The following is a 22,607-nucleotide window of genomic DNA, read 5'->3' as shown; positions in this document are numbered from 1 at the left end:
CCAATAGTTTAATGAGAAAGACAGAAAAACAGAAAGAGAAAAAGCGATGACAAACTTCTGTCTGAAGGAGCCGATTTTTCTGTCCGGAAAGAACTCCGGGTAGCAGGTGGGTCAATAAAGAGAGAGGGGGAAAAAAACTTGGATAAAGAAGGATGGGGATAAAGAGCTGCGGCAGTGACGGGAACAGTCTGTGCCTGTTATGCAAGCCAGCCAGACACAGACAAGTCCATCCAGCCAGCATCCATCATGTCACCACCTTTATCATCTCTCCTCCATCTTTAAGTCCTTCTCAACCTCAGCTCAGGATAAACATACACATAATCAGCATTCTTGAACATGTCAGTTAAATGCTTTCGTCGACTCTTTCTTCCCATCCCCACCACCTTTTTCCTGCCCTCCTCTTTCGGTTACTCATCTGCAGTTGAAATGCACGAGGTGTCCAGCACAAACCAGCCGCCATTAACTGTCACCGGAGCAACCGAACAACAGAATTAATGTGGAGAGGGTGAAAGGAACTGAGAGAGACAAGAAAGTCTTTGCTTCTTACTTTCGAAGCTCAACTTTTAATGGGGTGATTAGGTGGTTGGAAACTGACTGGAACAACAAAAACAGAGCGTGGCGGATGAGGGGGAGGGGAGAGAGAGTGAGGTCAGACTGTTTTACTGTCCCGTTTTGGTCCAGAACAGAAAGTCTCTGAAACACTAAAAAACATCTGGTCGGGACAGAAGCACTTGCTATGTAGCAATAAGGGGAGAACATTTTTGTTAAGATTGGAGTCATTTTTATTAATAGTTATATTTACAGACAGCACAGCTGGTTCTGACATTCACATACTGACACGTTGCAGTTGATTGATTAGTTTCATATTTAGTCTGTACATAGAAACATATAATATGGTCTCATGTAAGAGGACAATTCTGTAACTCAAAGCCTGCGTGAGGGTCATGTGCTTCCAAGATCCACTCTTCATGCTTCCTCCAAAACAGTAGCAACAATGTTTTTACATTCACAAGGATCCTAATATGCACCTGCATCTCAGATTACTGAACATGTGTAAGTCTTCTATATATTTTGGGGGGGGTTAAGGAGGATAGATCAGTCCAGAAAAACACAAACAGAAAAAGACCAGCTCCTTTTGGTGAAGTTCTAGCCTCAAATATACTCCTCGCTGAAGAAGTGCAAAGAGATGTTTCCCAGTTACTTCATCAGCACGACAGACATTTTTGAAAAATAAGAACCGCTCTCAGCTTGTTGGAGTGAAGCCTGAAGGCCGGGCTCCTTTTGGCTAATCCAACACACACACAACACACACACACACACACACACACACACACACACACACACACACAGAGGGTGGCCTTAAAATAGTTGCACTCCATGTTTCAAGATGCTGGTTCTGAGTTGATCTCCTCCAAGTGTATCCATTGTTTAAACTAATTGTGGCCATCCACAGATGAAGAAATGTGCTTCGTCTCTACAAAAAAACTGCAAGAATAAAGGCATGGAGCAAGTCTTCTGCATTAGCACTTCTCCTCTTTTCACAAAGCGGGGGGGGGGGGGGGGGGGGGGGAGATGAGGAGGACGGGGGGAGGAGGGGGAGAGTTTAAAAAAAGAAGGATTTCAAACGTCTCCCAAGTTGTCATAGATGATATCCGGCGCTCTCATTGGTGCCTGGTGGTGCTGGTTGTTCCACATATTAGCCAATGGAGATTTCTGCTTGAACACTTTGCTGTACAGCTCCCTCCCCCCGTCTCCTCCCACCCAAATATTGTTGTTGTTGTTCACGTTACTGCAAGGACCTCCATGTTTCCCAGGGGGCAGCGGCACCGGCTCTTTTCGACCAAGAGCGACTCTGCCTGGTTTGGGGGCGGTGACAGGTTTGGGCCACCTTGAAGCCGGAGTTTGCGGCGTGCCGCGTCCTGATTGGTCTTCCTGTCTCCTCTGGCTGTGGGGCTCCAAGCGCGCCTCGTCATAAACACTCATCCCAGAACTAATGGACATGCCTCCTTTGGCACAACCCTCAGGTTCGTCGTATATGTGCTCCGGACGCTCAGCAAGAGGCGACGAAGTGCCTTCTGCTTGACCGCCTGGGGGTCTCCGGCTACTGTTCACGCCTCTTCCTCCTCCCCCACCGCCATTCAGACTCAGTGCACTTGTTTTCTGGTTCAGCTCCAGGCTGATCCGGTCATACAGGTGCGAGAACAAGTCCGGAGGCTTCCTGTGGTTGCTGCCTACAAGGTGATGATCCCCCTGGAAGCCACCCACCGAAGCCTCGTCTCCTAATGGTCGGAGGCGTGGGGTGGGCACAGGAACCGAGGAGGGGTTGCTGGTTTGGCTATGACCTTTGATGATGTCCACTGGGTCAGAGTACAGACAGTCAACACTGTGCAGAGGCAGGCGGACTGAATCTGCCGGCTCAGAGTAAAGACTTGCGTGTTCCTCAGCTGAGGCAAGAGCTTTCGCTGCTGACAGTCCCCTAGGAGACTTCGGAGGCCCCAAACCCCCCAACATGGATGGTGGGTCTGGTAAACTCCTCCCCTTCAGTACTCCTGCAGTGCCTTGTCCCCTTCCACTTCCTCCTCCATCTCCGCCCTCCCTCTTTCCGAGCACACCATCAGCAGAGCCCGGTTTGCTACCGCCCGAATCTCCGTCTGCCTCCCGGCTGCTGGTGCTGCTGCTGTCTCCGCTTCCTGTCATCACACTACTGGGAGCGGCGTTGCGTGTGTACTGTAGCGATGCAGGGCAATCTGGGTCCGTGTTACTGGGGCAGCTGAGGTGGCGCTCCTCAGCCAGCACCTTCTGTGATTGGATGGCCTGGTCCACCAGTGAGAAGACCTCATTTCCTTGCTTGGTCTCAAAGGTGAAGTTTCCAGGGCCTGAGTCGCAGCGACGGCCTGCCTCGAACGAAAACATCACCTGGAGGAAGAACGCAGAAGAAGATGAGGGGAAAATGATCGAATGCGTTTGTGTGAAAGTGGGAGTAAAGTATGCGAGACTAACTAGATATACACAGAGGTGTCTGAAGAAATGGCTCAACGGAACTAAAGCAATGGAAGCGAGTCAAAAAAGTCACAGCACTCCGTTTCAATCATTTATCATTTCTTGGCAATAGAAGGCTGCTTGCTTCCTTTTTTCACAGATTCTCACTTTTCTCAGCATATATATTTTATTACTTGACGGCTTTCACTTACTGTTTGAATTTCACTTCATGAACAAACTGCTTTCTTTTTAGCAAATGCAAAGACCTACATGTGAAGATCAATTGCATCTTCTTTTGATGTTGTCCGTGCGTAACATCTCAACACATCAGAAGACAAACTAGACAGACACTTATCATCAGTTATCTTAGAACCGCTGGTCTCGAGCCTTGAAGCATTACAGTGACACAAAAACAACCAGACTCTGAAGCTCTGTGTTCAGTGCTCTGAATCTCCGTGCTCTGAATCCCCTGTGTTCAGCAAGGCCCTGACTACATGCACAAACACACAAACACAGACACACAGACACACACTGCTGCTAAAAGTATCAATTGCACTTCCGAAAAACGATCAATCTACTAGGCTTAAATAGAATAAACCAAACTTCCTCTGCCTGTACTTGTCAGATTTTTTTTTTTTGGTTGTCGACTCATAAGTGCAGGCACCCACCCGGTCTCGGCCATATCTCCTCAGCAGCTTGTAGGGCCACACTAGAACGTTCCTCTTAGTCTTTGGCTCCTTCAAGATTAAAGTGTCATTTTCAGCCTTCAGCCAGTAGCTGCCAGTCAGCCCGCAGCGCTCCGATGCCTCGGTGCGCTGCACACTCACCCAGAACTCGTTCACTGCAAGGAGAAGATGGGAGGCATGTTTTTAGCTTATATTCACTTATATTCTCCTCATTTCAAAATGATCTGCTGTCACATAAAGACCAGCATATTTAGTGTCCTTACCCTCCTCTCTGGAGTAGTAGATGAGGTTTTCAGCCATCTGCAGGTCCAGGGCTCCTCCATTCAAGTCTGCAGCAGTGCTGTTGCTGCTGCCGCCTCCTCCCTGCTGACACACAAACACGCAGCGACACAGTCAACCAGCTGAGGAAGACGCCACAGAAGGATTCTCATAGTATGTTAATAAGGAGTTTGCTTTTTGGTTTATGTGTCAAAATGTTCCAGTGCACTTGAAGGATAGAGTGGGCAAAGTGTGTGAGAGGGGAAAGAGGAAAAAGACTAAAGAGTGAGAGAGACTACAACAGAGGATGAAGCGGATGAAGTCGTCCTGCTGGAAACTCCCTTCGGCTTCCTCTCTGCAAATGTGTGTAACGTCCGTGTGTGTGTGTGTGTGTGTGTGTGTGTGTGTGTGTGTGTGTGTGTGAGTGCACACAATATAAGCTGTGGCCTGTACAGACACTCCAGGATCATGTGGGAAATGTTGGATGTCACACAACAAAAAGAATTAAGCTGCAGTTGAGAGTCAAATGGTAAACAGCAGTTCTTCAATGCTTCTCTCCAAACTGATGCTGTTTGTTCTTCATTTCAGTATTTGTGGTCATATTCAGGCACAAAATAAAAATGTGGGCTTATACTTTAAAAACCTATGGACACAAGGAGAGAATAAATTCTGAGGATACCTGAAATGCAATGTCGCACATCGTGTCCATCCAGTCTTTGGCGGTGTTCTTCTCTGCAGCAAACACGTGCGTCTTGTCGTTGGTCTCCACACAGATAGCGGCCATGTTTTCTTTGGGGCAGCTCTCCGTCAAAGCCGGCAGGATGGAAATACACTCAGACAAGCGGATGATCTTCTTGTCGAGCTTCCTGGTTTTCTCATTGGACCCGCTTCCGGAGCCTACGCCCGCCCCGCCCACTCCGCCCGAGGGCGAGTCGAAGAACTCGAGGCGGGCGATGCCGTTTTGACTGGCGGGGTAGAGGACGAACCAGTTCTTCTTCCATTTCTGATGAGCATAAAAGTTAGAGAGGAGAAAATTAAAGCTCTGTTAATCAATACTTTTATGCTGTTAATGGAACAAATGACTCTGTGTGATGTGAAAGCTGTATCACCAGATCCAGTAGTTTCCTTTGATTCATCCCTTAAACATACATGTTGTCAACATTTGGATCAAAGGTATTTCTTTCTTTGAGTTTCCATTTTTTTGGAAGTAGATTATCTGACATGTTTCCCATATTGGTGTCGTTTGGTGAACTTTTCTAGATCTTTTGTTATTTAACGTATTCTTTACAACAATAAGCAACAGACGTTTTGTTTCCTCCAGAGATCAGTAAACCTGCATTTAAGATTAGAAAGCTACTTCTGAAGGTAGGAGGGGGGTGGCTCACATCAGTCTGCGGAGGGAGGAACAATTTGCTTGTGGTTTGTTCCGACAGCACGGGAGAGAGCAAAATGCAGAGATTGCCTCAAATAATCACAAACTGATAAAGAGTGAAGAATGGTACGGTTTGAGATTTAACAGAAGATGTGAGTCAAAAAAACATCTCCAAGGCTTTCTGTTACTTCTACCCTACTTCTGGGGCCTAATGTCGGAGCCATGTGCATCACCACCGCGTTGGTAGAGTGAGTAAAAGTTTAAGGTGACAACGACCCAAACAAGGACAAGACGTGTATACTCAAAAACAAGTAAGACCACAAAATAACAAGGAAATGACAAGGAAGTGTGCTGTGGCCCATCACGGGTTAAAAATACAACCCTGGTCCAAAAGTACATGACAGGTGCATCATCTCTCTCACGTGGACAGCAGTGAGGAAGCAACCACTAACAATGATCTCTTCCTCCACAGGGACAAAAAGGGACGTGACCCAACAACATGACTCGAAATACTGAAGAGTGAACAAGACTCCAGATGTTCAGCGCATACAATGGACATGATGACACACTGCATGTGAGATTATGTGCGACAACTACAGAAATGTGTATACGTGAAACTGTATGAGATACCAGAACTCAACACTCATTTGGGAAGGTCCCCCGTACCCTCCGGACGCGTTTGTGTTTTTGGCTCCAGCACATCACACAACGCTACATTTCTCCACAATGTGTGTTTTCCACAACATTCACTTGGTTCGGCTGACGGTCAGAGAGCTGAGCTTGTGACAGGAAGGTCAGCGGCTTGAAAATACTTAAACAGCGGGGAAAATCCTGCTAACGGAGAAGAATCAGACACACTGTAGCACCACTACCTCATTTAAAGGGCAGATGAGGTGGTTTGGCACTAGAAAGGTTGAAAAGAGGATGTTGGATAGCCAGGTAGACAGCAGCAGTAGTGGCATTTTTCAACAAAACGTTTGTGAAACAGAAGGCAAAAGTAAAACTAGGGAATTAAATAAAACAAAATTAAACTTTTAGCCTCACAGCAAACTGTCAATTCTTTTCTCTCCTCCTTACTCCACTGAATGGTGTTTTACACTAACTTGGACTTATCACCTGCCCAGGTGTGTATAGGGTGAGCTTAACCGAGGAAACCAAATCCAAATCCAAATCACCCAGAATAATGAACGTACTATTAATACGAGGTCTCTCAGTCACTGCTGAGTCCACACCAATTATAAAAGAAGTCATTTAGTTCAGAACTACCTCATCCATTGTCTTGTTACTTGTTACTCGGGCCCCTCCCCTCCCTGCTAAGTGGACGTAACGAGGCACACCTGCACTTTCCTTGATTGAGCTGCTCCCACACCAACACAACAAATCCTATGAACCAATAAAACAAACAAACTGAACAAGCTGGTGTTATTTATACACCTTCATAATAGTGTATCACATTAACTGAAAGGGATAAAAGGAGATATACTTCTTCACTAAAGGGATAATATTTAACAATAAAATTATCCAGCTCATCTAACAACATGTCAGCTGGTTCACTGTCATTCCCAGCATGGGGATCACAGACATGTCAGCCTTGAGGTGGAATTATAGTATTTGCACAATTTAAAATCAATCAAACATGTAATCCTTATTGCAATGTAACAGTACACACAAAGCAGAGGGGACTCTCCTGCGACAACGCTGTCATAAAATGCCAACTTCACAATTATTGCAAGAACAGAACTCACAAGAAACAGAAGTGCATGCATAAATGAAAGCCAACTTCATCAATTTCTATAAGTCACATGCACTCTGGGTTTCACAAGTCAACACATGCACATGTACGTACACACTCTGACCTGATAAACTAACTGCCAGTAAGGACAGGAAATGTGTGGGATTGTGATCATGACCCAGGATACTCTTCACTTCCGCCTTCTGCATCCAGGTGTGTCTCGGTGCATAATGCGTGTGTACTAATGTGTGCATCTGTTTAAGTATTATTGTTCATATTCCTGTGGAGCATTGTGGACCATCTGTTGCTGCACACAAGTAAATGCAACTCCACACAGACACTTGACAGTGCACATGACGAGGGTGCGAAGCGAGTGTATGTGTGTGAAAAACAGCTGCTCCATATAAGGCAACAGACCGTTATCAGCTGCGACACAAAGTGGAAATTATGCAAAAAGGATCATGACAGAGCAAGGGAGAGATACTTCCTCACAGATGCCCTTGCCTGTTCACAAGCACAAAATGAGCTGCTGTAATTGTGTGTTTGTGTTTCTCTGTTTCACTGCACTAAAAATAAATGGCCTTAACTAGTATCTTAACTATCGCGCTGAAAATTATATTTTTTTAAGAAAAAAGTACTGAACAATGCTGAAAAGTTATTTTTTCAACATATTATTTGTAAGAAATTTAATCCGTTTCCGTTGGATGTGAGTGCCCTTAAGACGGTTACTTCTTTGTTTCTTTCTTATAAATATGTTACTGTTATTTTAAGAAGCATGAACACGGGTAATGATGTCCATCATGCAACATTACGAACGTGCATGTGCAATGTGACCCTTGCAGCCTTTTGTAGGCTTTGCACAGTGTTCCTGTTCAATTTTCTGTATCAATAACAACTTTTCTCATAAAGTCTAGCGGCCTTCAGGTGTGGTTCTTTAGTAACATCTAACACTGAAGGTGATGCTGCTGCTATTTTTATTCTTGTGACATGATTTTGCATAAACGCTGCCACATTCTGCCACATCGGTCATGTGTTCAAAATTTGTGTTAATTTGTTAATGAATTTACATTCTGTATGCATTTGGCATTGTATTATTGTGAGAAACAGGAGACGTTTTTCGTGCGATCCGTTATAATTCACCCGTTGTGTGCACTTAAGTCGCTCCAGGAGATGTAATTTGGACTATTGGAATGTTGTTGCGTGTGTTTGATGCGGTCTGATGGGTGAACACATTTATCCACAGCTTTGACCGCTCAAACACAGGACTCTGTCAGGATGCTATTTAATGTAACCACTCGACCATGTTCCCACCAGCCACAGACGGACCTCAGTGACACACCCAGGAGTAGTGCGTGTGTTTGTCCGAGAGAGTAAAAGTACGTTTGTGTATCGGAGCATGTCTGTTCTTTGCTAATGTGTGTTAAAGGGAGAGAGAAGGAAAACAGAACTGTGTGACTGTGCCGTGTGTGTGTGTGTGTGTAATGTATGTGTATTCAAGAAAAAGAGGGAATGAGGATGTATGTTTGTGTGTGTATGTGTGTGTGTGACCACTGCTTTGACCACAGATCTGCTGCCCTAACCTCCGTCCTCTGCTGTGTCTCTCCACAATAAAAACACTCAAACGTGGAAAGAGCAACAGTAGAGTCCAATGGAGATGAGTGGAGTGAAGTCAACCGCACAATGATGAACTCTTATGGTTGGTTATTTCGGGTAGAGGGACCTGAAACCGATTAACCAAAACTGAGGCACGCCGAGCAGACATTTAAATTAAGCTACTTTGTAAAAAACCGGGAAATTACAGTAATGTAACTTATTATTAACTTCTCCAAACAGAATAGAAGCTGACGGTTTCTGTAGCATGGTGAGTCAAGAAAAAAAATTTAAATAAATAAAAGTGTTGACCAACAGTTTATCAGTTGAGAAGACTAAACAACATGTTTTGTTGGTCAACAAGCAATCATTTTGGTTGACAGAAAGTAAAGGCGAAAAAGAAGGGCCATGGTATTCACAGCAATCAGTGATGTTAAACATAATCAGTAAGTGTACTCAAAGTCATGAAACTAATTAACTGAACTAAAAGCAACTTTAAAAATAGCTTGTTTATGCAATAAAAAGCACATCTACTGTCCTATACCTTATATATATATATATATATATATATATATATATATATATATATATATATATATGTATATATATATATATATATATATATATATATATATATATATATATATATATTCACTGTACGACTTAATTAAACTGTCAACTGTAGAGAAAAAAAGAAAGTTGATTAGTTGTCATAATTGTCTCATTTCACTTGTTTCACATTTAGCACACATGTACTGTTGGATGTTTGCTACTCGGATGACAACAGCTAGAACTCACCAAACAAAGTGACACAGCAAAATGTAAACCTTGTCGGAAAATTATTTCATGTGACGAAGAAGTCTTTCTGACGTGACACAGCATGTCCAGAAGCATCTCTGGTGTCCCGAGAAACACTCATAATGTCCCAAAAGCAGAAACAAACAGTGTGTCTTTGTCATTATTCATAATGAGTTCAGCTTGAATCTGCTGGCAGGAGGGGGTAAGTTTTGTTTATTTTTCTTATTTTAATCAAATTGCTAACACCGGGGACGTGGATTTGATGAGAGCAGGTGATGATGAGCAACTGACCCTGCGCTGAAATCCAAAAGATCTTTGTGAAAATATCAAACAGTGCATTATCCATTCATCATCGATCACAAAAAAATTGATTATTCTCATTTCAAAAGTCAATGACCTTTGACCATGGAAAGAATATTACAATTGAAAATGAACGTTGATGTGACTGAAATGAACTTTTCTCACATTCACACAAACTACTACCATTACTGTAAGAAAGAACTAATTATTGTCTTTTGCATAGCTTAAGCATTCCTTTCCACTTAGCTTGACTAGATCATGCCGTTCTTCTTGAAAACACACCCAAAGCAAAGTATCCATGGGGATTTAGTCACTTATATATCAAGTTAGTTCTTCCTTCTACAAATAATCTGCTGTTTCCTTTCAGAGAAATATGATTTAGCTTCTAAGATGCTTACTACTGAAAAAAAGGAAGAGAATATCAGATAAATCCCATGAATTCATCAGGCAGGTATTACTTTAGACGTGGTGTGTGTAACACTACTTTATCCTGACATACCCCGTCTGTTCCGGCGTCTGCTTCGCTCACGGCTGATAGCTGTCTTGATCATTTTTCATCTACCTGCGTCTGCAGCCCTGGCTGGTTAGTTGGCAAACAGCTGCTCACATTAACATCAAACCAAACGCTTTGTAGCTCCAGGGTGCAGAAAACTGCAAACTGATCCAAGTGAATTGCTTTATCACTAGATCCCATTGCTGTGTGTGGCAGACAAGCGGACGCACAAACAGGCATCTCCTTTACCACTATATCACATTGCTCTGCTGCACATGTTTTATACCTGAGATGAAAACAAATGGCTGCTCTACAAGAGTAAAAACTGTAATTACACAGGGACTTAATCAACGTCATCAATGTGCTGTGTATATACAAGTCTCAGCTGATCACCACAGATATTTGTCCTTCTTTAAACCTCTGCATTGTTTAGAGGAGATTTGGATTGTCTGAGATTGTCAATCCAAAATATGACAAAGCTATTATTTTTTTCTCTACTTTGCTGTCAGCATGGCTGGAGTGCCTTGTGTCCTTTGTGGTTTAAGCAAAGTGTAACTTATATCTGCATAACAGTACCTGAGGAACAGAAAGCAATGTGTGCTCTTGATGTTATTTCAATAAAAATGATCCCCATGATTCGTTTTCTTAATAGTTTCCCCAATACCGGTAGCTGATTGGATATGTACTGTGAATAGACACAAGGTAAAGTCTCAGTAAAAGAAACCTCAAAGCATTCTGGGGTGACTGTGGCCTAGTGGTTAGCATGCCCGTCTTTCATTTAAAGGATTGGTGGTTCGAGCTCCACCCGTCCCTGTCACTGCATCCTTAAGCAAGACACCTAAACCTGAATTGCTCCCTGTTGCTGTGTCTACGGTGAATATAGCTAAAATGTAAGTCGCTTTGGATAAAAGCGTCAGCTAAATGTAATGTAATCCTGAAAATGTGCATCCCAGCAGCCTGGTCTGTCAACTCTGTAATGGCCAGACTTCACTTGTGATAAAAAGAAAAGCAGTCCAAAACAGAAACCTGTATTGCCACTACACTCTTAAGTCAGATTTTCCAACCAGGCACGTGAGAACGAGACATTATGAATGTATATATGTGTATGTCCACTGACAGCTCTAACAATTGCATAATCCACCCAGCAAACCTCAAACCAGTTTCAACACTTTCAGATCAGCCGGCGTTCAGCTTCCTGTCCCATTCTGCTCCGCTCTGGTGCATTTTCATCCACTTTGGTTCTTGTCTACGCAACTCTGCAAAGATTCTGTTTGTTCCTAATCTATTGTACTTTCTACTGTATACAAAAGGCATTGAAAGTTGAGCTTTGGAAGTCAGAATATCTGTTGTGGACCAGTGATTTCAGGGCAGGAAACGGGGCCAGAACGTTTTGTCGATCCATGTCATATGACCAGAGAGAGACAGACAGAGAGACAAAGACCCTCTTACAAATCTGAAACAGTAAATTAGTTCTTATCTGGCAGCACAGTGAGACCAAAGGCAAGGTTGCATTGAGGCCAAGGACGAGAATAAACACACAAATACAACCCACAGGTGCTATCCCTGTCATTAAACCGAGTTCTGCTTTCCGAAACTAAAATGAGCGCACAGAGGAGATGTGGACGTGGCTTGTTGAACGTGTTTGCAAAGGTGTGAACAGCTATTAATGCAGTTATAGATTAAATGGAAACATATCTGCCACCTTTGTGAAATAAGGTCATTTACAACACTGTCTCTACTTTGCAGCTCTATGACATGTATGTTGTTGTGGGTGTTCTGCCTTTTTTCGGTGTGCTTATTGTGAAAAGTAAAAAAATCCACTAGTCTTTACCAGCTCAGTGACGTGTTCGCATGCATCACCACTCACACACAGAGATGCACAGCCAGTTTACTCTAAAGCCACCACATCAAAACAAGGCCAGATCAGTTGAACATTAACTTCCTCTCTGGCTGGGCACAATGGCTGGCCTGTAATTGCATCAGCATGTGCTTTATTATTTGTCATGATCTAATATGCAGCTCCCTTTTGGTGAACTACCAGAAATTCAGTTCAATTCAATTCAGTTTATTTTGTATAGCCCAAAATCACAAATATAAGATTTGCCTCGGAGGGCTTTACAATCTGTACACATAACATCCGTGTCCCAGAAATTTGCACTAAGTTAAAGTCATTGTGTTTATTAAAAACATATTGGATAATTAATGGGACACAAACTTTCCAGAAATAGCAACACTTTATACTTCTGCTGCCATGATGTTCTGTGTTGAGTAACGGGCTTAATTTGTCTCATAAACATATGGTATTACTTTATCATCTCTAAAAATGTTCCTAGAGAATCATTTGATTATTTTGTCACCCATATTATTAGTTTATACATTTCTATAAGGATTTGCATACTGGTTATCACGACTGCTCTGGTATTTCTAAAATATGAAATAAATTAAGGATTTTTTGTATCTGAGAAGTATTTTTCGCTCGTCCCAGTGACCTCAAAAACTTCGTGGAATAACCCATGTCCTCATATATTACTGGTATGTTATATTCATATTACATTTATATTGCTGCCTTTGAAGGCAGCAATAAATTTATAGGCTTTGACGTTATGTCGCATTCTCTATTGTGCCCTATTGTGTATGCTAGTGGTTACAGTTACTTGTCATCCTTTCTGTCAACGCCACAGCGTTACACAAAATGTTGTGGAAAAAAAGAAACAGTTTTTCTTGGACTTACCTTTCCAAACTTCTGGTGCTGCACATAAAGCTGTCCCTCCTTCACGTGAGTGTCCATGTTCTTAAACACTCCAGGGCCACCCTTTCTCTCGAAAAACGAAATGGGACTTGAACTTGAGTCACTTTTTAAGGGGTTTATTGTCCCTATATCCCCTGTGGCGACTTCCCCCTTCTCTCACTTCCGCCCCCAAGCCGTTAAAACGCATGTATCGTACCGCTCGCGCACAGTTGAAGTTGTCATGGCGGTAATACAAAATAAAAAAGAGGCTGAAACGGTCACCGGGTGGTCTCTAGAAAGTTGAGTGTCCGATGTTGTCGGTGGGTAACCTATCTGTCGCTTCTCTCCTCCTGTATGACTTCAACAGAGGAAAGCCACATTTAATAGACAACGAATTGCTTTTGACGGGACTTTCAAAATAAAAGTCCAATTTACGTCAGTTTATGCAGACTTAAATTATATTTGAATTTAGGAGCCCCACCACAAGACAGGACTCCACGTGTCATCTCAAGGCCCTGGTCATTTCAGTAGGCACCATGCTCTAAGTGGATGAAACAGGAGAGGTAGTGTTGACATACATATGAATTATTTATTAAAGGAGACTACCAATACTGCGTCGGCTTTGCATATGATTATTCAGACCGTGGAGATATCAGCGTTGTTTGGTAGACCTTTTTAATTCATAGAAGAGCTCAATACAAACCCCAAAAAAGTTTGAGGAAGTATGTATTAATATGTTCACATTGTTTATTGGGTTTGCAAAATTTGATCGCGTACGTGTTCTTTTATTTTTAAATCCAAATTATTGAACATCCGGTGTAGTAGTAAGCCTGTGTTGCTTGACGCAGTGGACTCCCTCCAGGAGGAGTGAGCAGAGACTGTATAAGAAAAGTGAGCAGCGCATGGCGAGCGCACCGAGCCGCTCCTCTTCTTCCTCTCCTCCCTCTCCTCCCTCCTCCTCACTCTTGTGTAACTTCTCTGTTGGTCTCAGCTCACTTTCTGATGCGCATAAAAACTATATGCATGATATGGATTATACTTTAACAACATGTTACAATAAATTATGTTTATTTTGGAAAATAACCGCAAGACATCACAGTAGTACTATACAACTCAAAACTGCTATTATTCCACAAACAAACAAATAAAGCCATACCGAGATCCTCATTGATCATATGATGTAAGTGTAGTGATATTAAAGACATTATTAGAGAAAGAATGAACGTTTTTTAAGGAGCCTATGTTGGCAAAGAGAAGCTGGCCCCAGAGTTAATGTGTTGCAGATGCCTCCTGCTGGCTAACACAGTGTAACTCAAAGTTGTGGTCCCTGTTTTCAGTCCATAACCAAATGGTCCTAAATCTCTGTCTATATAAGGCATATACTTGGACAATGAGTATGGTTTCTTAGACGGTGAGCCAAGACAAACTATTCGTTTTTACTATGACAGTGTTCTTTCGCAATACAAGAAAACCAATCAATCCTTGTCTTTCAGTGTATGTCACAGTGTATGTCACATAGCCTAGCGGTACTACTTTGACAACAAATTTCCCCTTAATTAATAAAGTATCTATCTATCTATCTATCTATCTATCTATCTATCTATCTATCTATCTATCTATCTATCTATCTATCTATCTATCTATCTATCTATCTATCTATCTATCTGTTTATTTTTTTAATCATCATCATGGCACAATGTTACTTATAGTTTTCTCTGATTATCTATGTCCGAAATTTAGTATGACATAACTTCTTCTTTTTTTAAGTGTGCTTTGAATCATAGTCCTGCCATCATTCTCTTATGAAGAAATGGGAGAACACAGCTGCCACCTACTGGTATCTTATTATTACTGCAGGTTGGCGTTAACCTGCCGCTCTCGCGATATTTACGCACCTGGACCGACAGGACCGAAATAGGAAGTGAGACATGGCATCAGTGTTCGGTGGAGTAGAAGGGTGAGAATTTATTTAAATATACGACAAACATGGACTTTAAATTATCGGTAAATATGAGTGTGTGTTGCAGACTTGTATTTTTATTTGTTTGCGGTTGTCACCAAGTCATTTTCGGTACTAGCTGACTTTATTAGTTTCAGTTCTTTGACCGCGGGGGCCGTTTCGCTGTGTGTCTCGTGACCACTTTTTTTTTTTTTACAAAAGTGCAAGTTAGTTTATACATCGCACAAATGCATATCTGTGTTGCCTCTATGGTGTGTACTGTATGCGTGTGTGTGTGTCTAGTGGAGGGACCCACTCCAAAGCGGTCCTGGTGGCAGCAGATGGAAAGATCCTGGCAGAGACAGAGGGACCGTCTACTAACCACTGGGTGAGAGGAATAATGGATGAATCAGGGGATTTTTGGGTTTGTGCTTGCTTCATACAATTACTTAATGCATAAGACCAGAAACAAACAGATTCACATAAAAATGTCCTGTGTGTGTGTGTGTGTGTGTGTGTGTGTGTGTGTGTGTGTGTGTGTAACCATGTTTATACAGTTGGTTGGGGTGGACAAATGCATTGAAACCATCAATGACATGGTCCAAAGAGCCAAGATGGAGGCAGGGCTGGATCCAAACACACCACTGTGCTTGTTGGTCAGTCAAACTGTTTGTAAAGTGCTCACACAGTGACCTCCGATGAAGTGGAACATTTCAAATGCAGATTTTCTGCTTGTGCAGGGCATGTCTCTGAGCGGAGGGGAGCAGAAAGAGGCCATCGACAAACTGATCGCTGACATGAAGAAACGTTTCCCTACTCTCAGCCACCACTACTTCATCACCACTGATGCAATCGGCGCTATGGCGACTGCCAGCGATCGTGGTAACTAGACTGTTTCTATAGTTTTATTGTAGTGCAGTCAATCCTCAGTATACAACTTTACCTAAACAGTGCTGGAGACATGCGTGAAGGAGTAACCTGCATTTACACAGAATTTATTCTGAATTACTTTTATGCTTTCTTGATTCCAACCACTTTTACCATATGCTTTTGAATTAAATGTAATTAAATAATTGTAACATTGACGTTTGAAAGACACTCACTGATATGTTTGAACTCATGACCGTAAAATGTCATAACAGGGAAACACCTGACACTTTACCCCCTCAGGTGTGGCTGTATCAAAGTGATATAATTTATAGTGTCTTTCCACACTTTATGGCTGAAGGATATATATATATATATATATATATATATATATATATATATATATATATATATGTATGTGTATGTGTATGTGTATATATATATATATATATATATATATATGTATATGTATATGTGTATGTGTATATATATATATATATATATATATATATATATATATGTATGTATGTATGTATATGTATGTATGTATGTATGTATGTATATATATATTGACAATAACTTTAATATATTTACCTGTCTTTGTTTTCTCTCAAGGAGGTGTTGTGCTGATATCAGGGACAGGATCGAACTGCAAGTTAGTCAATCCCGACGGTTCACAGATCGGTTGTGGAGGCTGGGGTCACGTGATTGGTGACGAAGGAGGAGGTAACCTTGACAATATGTGTATGAATCACTTATAGCTTCACTGATTGGTCCAAACCCTTTAATAATTTTTCCCTGTCCCAGCATTCTGGATCGCTCATTTGGCGGTGAAGACAGTGTTTGATGCCCGGGACAACCTGGTCGCTCCTCCTCATGACGTCACGCATGTCAGGAACGCCATGGAGGAGTACTTCCAGGTCAGATGGCAAAAAGAAAATGGGAGAAATGCGTTAATTTGTACGATGATGTCAGCTCAGGTTTGAGGAGGGGAGCGCTGACTGAATCACAAATCTTTATGCTGATGCATGTTGGGTATTTGAAGTGTCAGTCAGGGTGAGAAATTAACCCTAAATCAAAAACTCCTCTTAGAATTCAAATCACAGTTGAGTGCCCTCTAATTTCCAAAAATGAAGTTTCTCTCTTCTTTTTTTATGTGTTGAGGTGTCAAATCTGATGGGCATGCTGCCACATTTCTATAGAAACTTCCAGAAGTCCTACTTTGCTGGTTTCTGCCAGAAGCTGGCTGAAGGTAGGCAGCACACCCTTACCTTCTTGGTTCTGTTGAAAAGGCAACAAGTAAAAGGTTTGAATGGGAGGTCGAATGAAAAGTATGTGTGTTTCAGGCGCAGAAGAGGATGCTCTTTGTCAGCATGTGTTCACTCAGGCAGGGAGACTCCTGGCAAAACATATAGAAGCAGTGTTACCAACAGCACAGGAGGTAACGCACGCACACACGCGCACAGACACACACACACACACACACACACACTGTGCTTTCACTCATTTGTTATGAACATTCACACACAACTCCCACCGCCCCTGCCTGATGACAGCCTCTCCTGAGCGGTGACCTCGGTCTGCCTATCCTGTGTGTGGGCTCAGTGTGGAAGAGCTGGGAGCTTCTGAAGCCAGGTCAGTGCCCCTTATATCAAGACCATGAGGTCTTTATTGCCATCAGTTTGACTCTGAAAAGAAATGGAACTGTCAAAACTGAAAAAAGAAAACTTCCTCTAAATCTCAGTTTCCTCTGTTTATTTCTACATTTCTCTGATTAGGGTTCACTGAGGTCTTGGATGAAGTGGCATCATCTGACAAGTTCAAGGGTCGTTTCCGTGGCTACAGCCTCCTGACCCTGCAGCAGTCCTCGGCCCTCGGAGGCGCGAGTCTGGGTGCTCGAAGTATTGAGGAAACATTGACTATGGATTACAATGCTAATGCCAAAGTATTCTACCGACACACATTTAACAGAATCTGATGAGAGATGTTATTAATCAATCAGTGTTCAGCTAAAGGGAAATCTTCTCCAATATATAGTTATTAGTTAGTATAAAGATGATAATAATGACTGTGTAATAATGGTGTCACACTTGATTTTACCTCACTATAAGATACCAGGTTGTCAGTGACCAGTGGAGCTTCAGGGGTTTAAAAATATTCCAAATCTGCATGCAAGCTATTTTGACAATTAAATGTATATTTCTTTCATTTTACTGTAACTGTAAATCTTTGCACGTTTGCAACACGTTTACATTTGACATAATTTTAAAAAGTAGGTTTTAAAATGCTCACTGTTGATATTTTATAGTTATCATTGGCAGAGAAATGTAACACTTGATTTATCTTTTGCAGGATGTCTGTACTTTAGTTGTTTACTAGTAGATCATGCTATCACCGACCCTCCACGTGTGACACACACAGTGTCACTTCCTTTCTCTGGCAATGTAATGACTAAAAAGAAGCTCTCATTTTCTTGTTATGGATTTGATATTGTACATTTTTTCATTTTAAGAGGGCACAAAGTCTCTGTGGCGTCGGTGGCTCATTTGGATACATGTGGTATCAGTCTTTCAATGTACTGTTGGACTCAGTCGTGCTGTGTTTCTATGAGCACTCCTCGTGTCACATTGCTCCTCAGAATAACAGCACTACTCGCACTGTACAGTACCGGAGCTATAGCTGGACTACAGTACCAGTAATTAGTGTGATGCCAATAGAATCAACATCAGTAGAATAAACACAATTTGATTTGAATAGAAGCAGAAACATTCCATTGTCTCTCACTCACTGCTGCGGTGGTGCACTGAGATTACCAAAGAGGACTCAAAAAAACATCAGATGATTCCTTCGATAAAGCTTAAGGTAAATACTCTGCCACTGGGTTTGTCTTACTTGTCCTAATTAACTTATCTCGGATGGAATAATGCAATTGCGTGCGCTGTTTTTAATGTTTCTTTAAGTATGTTTTGAATTGAAAAGGGAAAAGAATCAACAACATCGCTCAAGCTGGAGGAGCTACTGACCTTTTTCTACAGCCTCAAGGCAAACCTGTCACCCTCCACAAGTGGCATTACTGTGTCAGTCAGCATTATTGTTAACTAGTGTACATTATAAATATCAAATCTCAGGCAGCTCATGCAAAAAGAGGAAAGTGTGTATCACTCCTGTTTTTTAATTCATTCTAGATGCATCTAAATTCTTACCTTATAAGAGTACAATGTATTTTGTCACAAATATATCACTGCATTTCAAGTGGGCTATTTTATTTCAACAAAAATAACACTGATGTTATTAATCTAGGTATTTTAATGCATTGTCCTAGATTAATGTAACCGTTGGGACAGCAACTGAATTGCACATCATCGTTAATGTCAGCTGAAGTTCGACCACTTGGGGGCAGTAGAAACAAGCTGTAAAGTGGACTCACAAATTACACAACACTTTAAATGTAATTTGATGCTGTTATGAGTATTGACAATAAACACATTTCTTTGTTTCCCCATTGCATTTGTGTTCATTGTCACAGCATGCTACAAATGGAAATGCATTTTTTTGGTGTAAAGTTGTGATCACAAATAATTTAGTTTGGACTACAGTTTTGAATGCACAGTTTGCTTCCTCGAGAGATGGAAGATAGTTGGTGTATACTAGGATCTACTTCCTTCACTACTACTTTGCATGGTCAGACCATTATCCCTTTTACTGTCAGGAGTGAATCCTGTCCACAGTACTGTACATGACCCATTGTCACAATGCATATGTTCCCCTTCCAGTCTGTGGGGCCGATGCCTTTGGAGAGATTTGTCACCACCTATAGTTGCGACTATAAACGTCGAGAGCCAAGATGTGAAGCTGCAGCTGCTCCTGCATCGATCATCCCACCTAAGGTTGGATGAATAGACAGGAGACCAATGGAGAATTTAATGGACTGACTCACTGACCAGTTGCTTGTGGTATTTTCATAGACTCATTGTGAAACCTGGCCTGTATTTCATCAGTACTTTTACAAGACGACAAACAGCAACTATGGCTCTACCAGCTGTCCACAGGTGAGCCGCACTCACACCCAGGTAGTTTGCAAAGAAATACCTTTATTTTCTAACCAGCTTTCTGTAACCAGCACTCACATATAGGATTCTCTCTCTCAGCCTCCCTCATGTTCCCGCTTTCCTGGCTGCTTACATCCTCTGGGCATCCCCGCTCCTGTGTTTGAGCCGACTGCATTTGTTGGCACTTTACCAGAGGCAAAGACACAGGAAGTGGGAAAAGCGAGGGAGACCGGGCCTCTACTTGGAAAAAAGAAAGGTCAGCTGCACTATGTGTTTGGTGAAAAAGGTAAGGAGTTCGCAGAGAATGCGCGCACACACACACACACACACTGCACATTGAGTCTGTATTCTTTTGTCAGCAAAAGTGTTGGAGCAGCTGGAGGCAAAAGATGAGTCTCAGAAGAATCTTGATGTTCTCTACGAGGAAGGTAAGATAATTCGTTATACTTTTGGAGTTTTGATTTGATTCAACTTGCCATTTCTCAATAAGGAAACCTTTCAAAGTGTTTTTGGCTTGTTTTTTTAATATCTATTGTTTCAAGGGCCTTCAAACTGTACGTTAAGTGGCTCTTGGAGAACAGGACCACACATAATTGTAATAAGACTGCTCCATATTCGTGCACTTTTAGGTGTGATTGTATGGTCATCCCATGACGGTCCAGCCTGCTGGGAAGATTTACTGAAATCTGTCTGCAGAGAAGCTGGCCTTCACAACCTTCCTGTGGCCTCTAGCCCAGTTATCACAACCAAAGGTAGAACAACCCTTTAACATGCACGCACACCATTCTAATGACATATCCATATTTCACCAACAAAGCAACATGCGTGCACACGCACACAGTAATATGCTCGTCTCATGATACAGAACAGTCAAGGGGGGGGTCAGGTGCTTCCACCAAAGTGAACATTACGAGTAAATGTGCTTTGTTAATTCCTTTCTTTGATCTAGATGATGAAAATTGGGATGCCAGTGCCTACCTGAGGAGCTTGAAATTGGCTGTTGGACTAAAAAATAGCACCTTCGTACAGCCTACTCCCAAGCAGTGCAGTTGGTACAAAGCTGCCCTTTTTACCTTGAACACATACATACAATCTCTTTTAGTTTCTTCTCACATACACATTTCTGACATTGTCCTCTCTCTCTCAGCTGTGCAGGGAAAACAGAGTGGCGTCTTTGTTGTTGTTGTAGGATGAAAACATTCCCTCCCTGCATCCTCCATAGCCGCACACGTCCTCTGGCCCATGCAAAGCCCACTTACTGCACAGAGCCCCGTAGGAGTTCACCGCTGACTGAGTACCAAGCCGGGTACACTGCTGAGGTAAGAGAGTTGTGTGTGTGTGTGAGATAATCACCAAACTCTAGCCCTGTGGCGTTTTTATGTTTATTTCTCCTTTATTATCGTGCTTGTCTCCTAGTGGGCCTAGCCTAAGATGCAGCAGACTGTCATTCACTATCGCCATCCTCCTCATCACCAGACGCTTTATTCTTCCATCTGAATCTCAACTTTTGTCTTAATACACATCTGAATAACAAAACAAAAAACAGGTGTTTGTGTATTGTGTACACGCAACAGCGTCTTTGTCCAATCATCAGCACTTTTCAGGCCGAAAGGGTTGGCGCACACGAAAAAGCCCTTCGAAGTGAGGCAGTGTTCAAGGTATCTCACCTCAGGATACATGTGCTGGGGATGAATCATAACACAGCAGCAAACAATCTGTTGCCACAATTAAAGGAGACGTGAAATGGTGTTCTTGTCACCCTGTTGGGATGAGGTGGGTATGTGCTCAGAGCAGTGGTGGAATAAGTACTCAGATCTTTTAATCAGGTAAGAAAAAAAACAAAAAAAAAACTTACTGCTGTGTAAAAATACATGTTCGACATTCAATCATGCATCAATTAAAAGCACAGAATGCAGAGTCGTCCACATTGCAGATGGAGCTCAGCTTTTGTGTTAATTGAATTACATGTGTTGCCAAGATTTTAATTTCAATCTTCATGTATAAGTCAACACACCGGCTGTCATGAAAACAAGAACGTTGCCGTTTTATATGTTATTCAATAGAATAAACATTTATCTGTTTGTACAAAATCAATCATGTTTTTAAAGCTGAGCATAGATAATCGTGTTTGACCTCAGTGACCACCACCCCAAGGTCATCAGACCAGCTTCATGACATTCTGCTTGCGCTATCAGTTGATGACCTTCAGGGTTTTTTACAGCCAGCTGTGACGCCAGCAGAATGAAAGTCTCTAAATATACTAGCTGTTGATGCTCCAGAGGTCATTTAACAATCACTAAGAGGGCGTCTTCGTTTCGAGAAGTCAGTGCTGCTGTGGGTTTCCTCACGATTCAGTTTTTACAGAGGCTCCTCCCATTCCACATTGGAGAAGTAATGCAACACCGACAGCATCATGTGGCCATCGACCACGTAGCCAGACGCCCTGAGCCCGCCCCTCATCTCCTCCTCTGCACCAGTGACAGTTGTGGACACAAAGCTGTTGCACGACTGACCTGCCCCTCCATTAAAAGATATATTACATATTTATCGGTGGCGGCTGATGGCCGCCACCTGACCTTCGCCATGGACACACAGTCACGTCCTTTGGCGAGGTGGCGCTGCAGTTGTGGCACCGGCAGAGTTTCCGATGGTCAGGCAATGGTTCCTCAAGTTGATCGTGTAGTCTGATGTTTTGTCACCTTCCTGAATGCAACGCAAGAGTCATAGAACTTTAAAAGGGATTCATGGACTTTCTTTGGGGTAAAAGTGTTAAAACTAAAAACGCACAAAAACATAAAAGCACTGATTGACATTTA

At 42.3% G+C, this 22,607-nt stretch overlaps 3 protein-coding genes across 7 annotated transcripts; 2 read left to right on the top strand and 1 right to left on the bottom strand.

The window, feature by feature from the left end:
* Positions 1-1,571: 1,571 nt before the first annotated feature.
* On the bottom strand, positions 1,572-13,273 carry dok1b (docking protein 1b). 2 transcript variants are annotated; one of them, XM_068587200.1, is made up of 5 exons: positions 12,940-13,273; positions 4,603-4,926; positions 3,929-4,031; positions 3,648-3,820; positions 1,572-2,916 (listed from the first exon to the last, which is right to left on the bottom strand). In XM_068587200.1, exons 1-5 carry the CDS (start codon positions 12,994-12,996, stop codon positions 1,621-1,623), a joined length of 1,953 nt encoding a protein of 650 aa, XP_068443301.1. In that variant the 5' UTR covers positions 12,997-13,273; the 3' UTR covers positions 1,572-1,620. The 2 variants fall into 2 exon arrangements, with proteins under 2 accessions (XP_068443301.1, XP_068443302.1); XM_068587201.1 differs by having other exon boundaries at positions 3,929-4,028.
* A 1,572-nt stretch (positions 13,274-14,845) lies between these two features.
* Positions 14,846-18,271, top strand: nagk (N-acetylglucosamine kinase). The gene is made up of 10 exons (XM_068587742.1): positions 14,846-14,893; positions 15,179-15,263; positions 15,433-15,531; positions 15,616-15,757; positions 16,358-16,468; positions 16,550-16,662; positions 16,907-16,994; positions 17,089-17,183; positions 17,299-17,377; positions 17,521-18,271. The coding sequence occupies exons 1-10, from the start codon at positions 14,865-14,867 to the stop codon at positions 17,718-17,720; spliced, it is 1,041 nt and encodes a 346-aa protein (XP_068443843.1). The 5' UTR covers positions 14,846-14,864; the 3' UTR covers positions 17,721-18,271.
* Positions 18,272-18,450: 179 nt separating this feature from the next.
* Positions 18,451-21,352, top strand: LOC137792199 (uncharacterized). 4 transcript variants are annotated; one of them, XM_068587744.1, is made up of 9 exons: positions 18,451-18,604; positions 19,516-19,629; positions 19,708-19,791; positions 19,891-20,047; positions 20,151-20,219; positions 20,421-20,543; positions 20,741-20,843; positions 20,939-21,110; positions 21,208-21,352. In XM_068587744.1, the coding sequence occupies exons 1-9, from the start codon at positions 18,581-18,583 to the stop codon at positions 21,214-21,216; spliced, it is 855 nt and encodes a 284-aa protein (XP_068443845.1). In that variant the 5' UTR covers positions 18,451-18,580; the 3' UTR covers positions 21,217-21,352. The 4 variants fall into 4 exon arrangements, with proteins under 4 accessions (XP_068443845.1, XP_068443846.1, XP_068443847.1 ...); XM_068587745.1 differs by having other exon boundaries at positions 19,891-20,077; positions 21,014-21,110; XM_068587746.1 differs by having other exon boundaries at positions 19,891-20,077.
* The last annotated feature ends 1,255 nt before the right edge of the window (positions 21,353-22,607 follow it).

This window comes from Clinocottus analis, unplaced genomic scaffold, assembly GCF_023055335.1.
Source record: "Clinocottus analis isolate CAN_PGR_092001 unplaced genomic scaffold, fCliAna1.0.p SCAF_21, whole genome shotgun sequence".
Lineage (NCBI taxonomy): Eukaryota > Metazoa > Chordata > Actinopteri > Perciformes > Cottidae > Clinocottus > Clinocottus analis.
This window is presented reverse-complemented; position numbering and strand designations above follow the sequence as displayed.